The sequence below is a fragment of the Mastomys coucha genome, unplaced genomic scaffold (genome assembly GCF_008632895.1).
Source record: "Mastomys coucha isolate ucsf_1 unplaced genomic scaffold, UCSF_Mcou_1 pScaffold21, whole genome shotgun sequence".
NCBI classification, from domain to species: Eukaryota; Metazoa; Chordata; class Mammalia; order Rodentia; family Muridae; genus Mastomys; species Mastomys coucha.
Window position 1 is genome coordinate 138670481 of NW_022196904.1, and position 4768 is coordinate 138675248.

Sequence of the window (4768 nt, forward strand, 5' to 3'; positions counted from 1 at the left end):
CTCAGAAATCCTCCTGCCTCTGCCTCCCAAGTGCTGGGATTAAAGGCGTGCACCACCACCGCCTGGCAATAAATAATCTTTAAAAAAGAAAAGAAAAAAGAAAATACTAAATTTGATCAATGTAATAATTTGTATATATGCTTGGCCCAGGAGGTAGCACTATTAGGAGGTGTGGCCTTGTTGGAGTAGGTGTGTCACTGTGGGAGTGGGCTTTAATACCGTTGTCCTAGCTGCTTGCAAGCTAGTCTTCTAGTAGCCTTCAGATGAAGATGTAGAACTCTCAGCTCTGCCTACACTTTGCCTGCCTGGACGTTGCCATGCTCCCACCTTGATGATAATGGACTGAACCTCTGAACCCGCAAGCTAGTCACAATTAAATGTCTACAAGTTGTGTTGGTCATGGTGTCTGCTCACAGCAGTAAAACCCTAACTAAGACAATCATCTTAGGGTTTCTCTGTGTAGCCCTGGCTGTCCTAGAACTCACTCTTTAGACCAGGCTGGCCTTGGACTCAGAAATCCTCCTGCCTCTGCCTCCCAAGTGCTGGGATTAAAGGCGTGCACCACCATCAACTGGCGGTCAAGCATCTCTTACAACCAGCCTTCCTTTTCTAGGGTGAAGCATGTGCAATGAGAGCCGTGCCCCTTCAGCTTGTGTTTCCAGATCTCTGCAGATGCAAAAAGCTCCTTCAGAGCAGAAATGATCAATTTAGAGGCAGCCTGGTTCTCTTCTGTCAGGTGCCTGTGATCCCTAAGTACTTTAACTCCTTCTCTGCCAACTACGACCTAGGAAGAGGGAGCTTCTGGAGCAGTCCAGGTTCCATGTGACAGGACCCCTAATGTCAACTTGTCTTCTTCCCCTACTTCTCCTAAACCAGGGCTCATGAAGGTCAACAGGCCCAGCTTGTACTTCCACAAAGTCACCTTTTTAAACTTGACTTCTGCTACTCAAAAGCATACAGGAAACTATGTGCTTTTGCTTCTCTTTTTGTTCCTCCTCTTGTCACCTACCCGGGTCTTTTCCCTCCCCTTTAGAAAATCACACTGAAGACTATTTTCTCAACTCCCCACAGAAGCTGCAACCCCAAGGTGACCATCTCATTTCCCTCTGTGGCATGTTTCCTCCACAGCACAGTACAAGCCCTCAACAGATGTCTGTGTCTAAATCTCAAGCACCAACAGCACTAGACATCAATGACAAGGGATTGACCTCAGCTCTTTGATCCCTTTGGCCTCCTCCTTTGGGTAATTCTCACTTGCTGCCTTCTGACAACTCTCATACTTTACTTCAGTAGCAGTGGGACTGACTGAGGGGCCATATATACTTGTACTTGGTAGTTAGTTGAGTATTCTGTCAATGAACTCTATTCATGGCTATCTTTTTTACTTTTTGAGACAAGATCTACTATCCAGGCTGGCCGAGAATTTGTGATCCTCCTGCATCAGCCTCCTGAGTAACTCAAATTACAAGCCTGCTCATCAGGCTTGGCAACTCATATTTATACCCTGGCAAGGCACCTAAGAGAATTCTAGATGTAGATATCCAACTTCTTAGCTAATCATGCTCCCAGAGCCCATAAGAGACACTGAACTTAATATTCAAAGCCTATTCCCAATCTTCTAAGTCTACCCCGCAGCAGTCTGTCTCAGTAAACTGGCAGATAATCCTTCCACTTTCCAATAGCAAGTCCGAGGCAGTTTGAATGAGAATGGCCCCCAAAAGACTCATGCTCATGAATGCCTGGTCCATGGTTAGTGGAACTGTTTGAGGAGAATTAGAAGGTGTGGTTTGTTAGAGGTGGTACATCTCTAGGGGTAGGCTCTGAGCTTTTAAATGCCTAATGCCATTCCCAGTTAGCACATATGTCCTTTCTCTCTGCCTCCCCCACTTAGCTCCTGTTCTCTCTGCCTTGTGTGTGAAACAGGTTAAGCTCTCAGCTACTGCCCCAGAACCATGCCTGCCTGCTGCCATGCTTTTAGCCATGACGGTCATGGACTCTAATCCTAAACACCCAACTTTAAAAAAAACTATAGTTTTGGTGTTTTGAGATTGTGTTTTCCTACATAACCCTGGCTGTCCTTGGACCTCACAAGTGCTAAGATTTAAAGGTGTATGCCAGGAAGTCCCACAAATGCCCTTTGTTTATACTTTGCATTGGTCATGGTGTTTGTCACAACAGAAAAATAACTAAGACAAAACAAACAAACAAATCACTTTTTTTCTTTGAAAAAAAAAAAAAACCACTCTCTCATTATTGCTCTGGTTGGCCTGTAACTATATAGACTAGGGTGACCTGAAAGCCCCAATTCTCCCTGCTTCTGCCTCCTGAGTGACAGAATTAAAGATGTGCACAACTATGCTGAGCCCAAAGAATTATAGTTTGAACCCATCCACTTTCTCATACTCCAGATCTTCCTAGACCTTGTGCCTAGGCCAAGAGGCCTCTAGAATCTTTCCACTTGGTCTTCTAAATTCTCTTTCTTTCTTTCTTTTTTTTTTTTTGAGACAGGATTTCTCTGTATAGCCCTGGCTGTCCTGGAACTCACTCTGTAGACCAGGCTGGCCTGTCTGTAGACTCAGAAATCCGCCTGCCTCTGCCTCCCAAGTGCTGGGATTAAAGGCTTGCGCCACCACTGCCCGCTCTTCCATTCTTACTAGAGACACTTTTCCTAACAACTTAAGAGAAACAAATTCTAACTAGACCCTCATTTCTCTTTTATCCTGCATCTGTAGTCTCTAAAAGACTGGGTTAGTAAAAGAAAGCTCTTATGCCAAACCTGATGTGCAAATCCAATCCTACATGATGCTGACTCCCAGAAGTAGTCCTGACCTCTTTACACCTGCCATAACTGACAGACACAGACGCACACAGAATAAAAGAGAACTCACTGCCACCTAACATACTACAGTTCTATATTTACCTGCTGGCTGCCACTGGGATGTATATTTAAGAGCAGGGTTTCACCCTGTTCCCCACTGTTACCACTCCCACCTCTGCCTGAAAAATGCTTGGCCTATGTAGCTGCCCGATAAAGTTGAAGAACGAACCTCTGTAGATGTCTATTTCCTCCTAACAGTGATGAAGCCAACCTGGTAAGCACTCTTTAAATCAGCACAAGTAAAAAGAGAACCTGTGTGATGCACATTGAGAGAAATGTGGCCTTTCCCCCACCCCCGAACGTTCTAACCTTCCCTCCAATCTCTAAGAAAGAGTTAAGTTAAAGAAACACAATGACCAATTTAGTTCTCAATCTCTTTTGGGTACTGTCCTGCAGCAGAGAAACAGGTATTCAACCACAAGGAAATATTTGCATTTTTCATGACTAATTGTCTTCCACAAAGGTAGCTCTTTGTTTTCTCCACAGAGAGGCTGGGGAAGGAGGAAGGGAGGAGAGAGATTCCCAGATTGTCCCTCAAACACCTCCTTTGGTGACTAATCTCCAAGTAGATGGCTTGTTACCCACCCCCAAGCAAGTCCCGCTCTTCTCAAACTGGGTGCTACTACCAATTCCATTCAAACGCCGGGTTTTAGAATTGACACCTGTGGCTCCTACCACAGAAGGCCTGGAGGACTGAGGACAGGAGGAGCGTTCTACTTAATGGGCTCTTATTTTCCCTTTCTGGAGGTGGCCTGCCGCGCGAGCCTTCACCACCGTTATCACTATGGGCGACGACTAGCCTGGGGCCTAGAGGCCTGGTCGCCCCTCGGCCTAGGAAAGAGACCGGAACCGGGAGACAACAGCCGCGCACAAACCACTGCACTGGGAATCCGGCCTCTTCTCCGGGCCCGAGGGGGCGCAGGGAACCGGAAGACCTGAAGCGCTCCTTCGCGGTGGATGGAAGGCTCTAGACCCCGAGCGGGGGAGGGGCGGCGGACGGAAGGGGGCTCCGAGAGGCCTGGTTTCCAAACCCGGTGGGGGAGGACCGAGGGCGCCCTAGCCGCGGACCGGCCCGAGAAGGGCCCTGTGAGGCTGCAGATGCCGGCCGGGGGAAGAGCCTGGGGACCGGGGGCCGGAGATCTAGTCCTCGACCACCAAGCGGAAGTGAGGTTCCCCCCCCTCACCTCGGAGCATCGGCTCGGGCCGCGGGATCACGGCCACCACCACGGCCTCCTCGTCATCCTCCCCTTCCTCACACTTGAGCTTCACCTCGAAGCAATCCAGAGCCGCGGCGCCCTCGGCTCTCAGGGCCATGGCGAGGCGAAGAAGGGCGACCCGATAGCCGAGGACCGGCGCACAGAGCTCGGCGCGCCGCCTGTGGCGGCCGCCTCCTGCCCCGGACCACGCCGGGCCCGCGGCCCGCCTAGCTCACCCGCCGCCTCGCCAGCCACGGGCTTCAACGCGTCACGACCCCGGGCGGGGAGGGTTCGATCCGGGGCCCCCAACCCCGCCGCTCCCTTTTATGGAGGCTCATTGTCAGCGTCCGTCCGGCAGTCCCGCCTCTGGGCCAGGCTGGCCAATCACGTGAGGACACGCCCCCAGTCCCGCCCCAGCCACAGGTCTGGGCCAGAACCTTGGGCTGCGCGTTGTCTCTGGCCGGCTTGCTCCGCGGCGAAGCCTGGAGTCTTCCTGGGAGCGGCGCCCGCAGCCTTTGGGACCCGGTAGGGTAGCCCCACCAATGGCTGGCGGGAAGGTGCTGCGGGGCTGCTGGGCATCTTGCTTCTTGGCTTTCCCTCGACTAGCCGCCTGGAAGGCATCACAGACAAGAAAAGACCGGCGGGGATGTGGGAAGGATACATAGATAGGTTCAGAAGTGTGGAGACAGCATCT

General features: G+C 50.9%; 1 protein-coding gene across 3 annotated transcripts in view; it reads right to left on the minus strand.

The window, feature by feature from the left end:
• Spindoc (spindlin interactor and repressor of chromatin binding) overlaps nt 1–4428 on the minus strand; it is a 23254-nt gene extending 18826 nt beyond the window's left edge. The window contains exon 1 of one of the 3 annotated variants that reach the window (XM_031389543.1): nt 4063–4428. In XM_031389543.1, coding sequence (XP_031245403.1) covers nt 4063–4192 — 130 coding nt within the window. In that variant the 5' untranslated portion in view covers nt 4193–4428. The remainder of the gene's footprint in view (nt 1–4062) is intronic. The other 2 variants (XM_031389544.1, XM_031389545.1) reach the window with 2 other exon arrangements.
• Between the last annotated feature and the right edge of the window lie 340 nt (nt 4429–4768).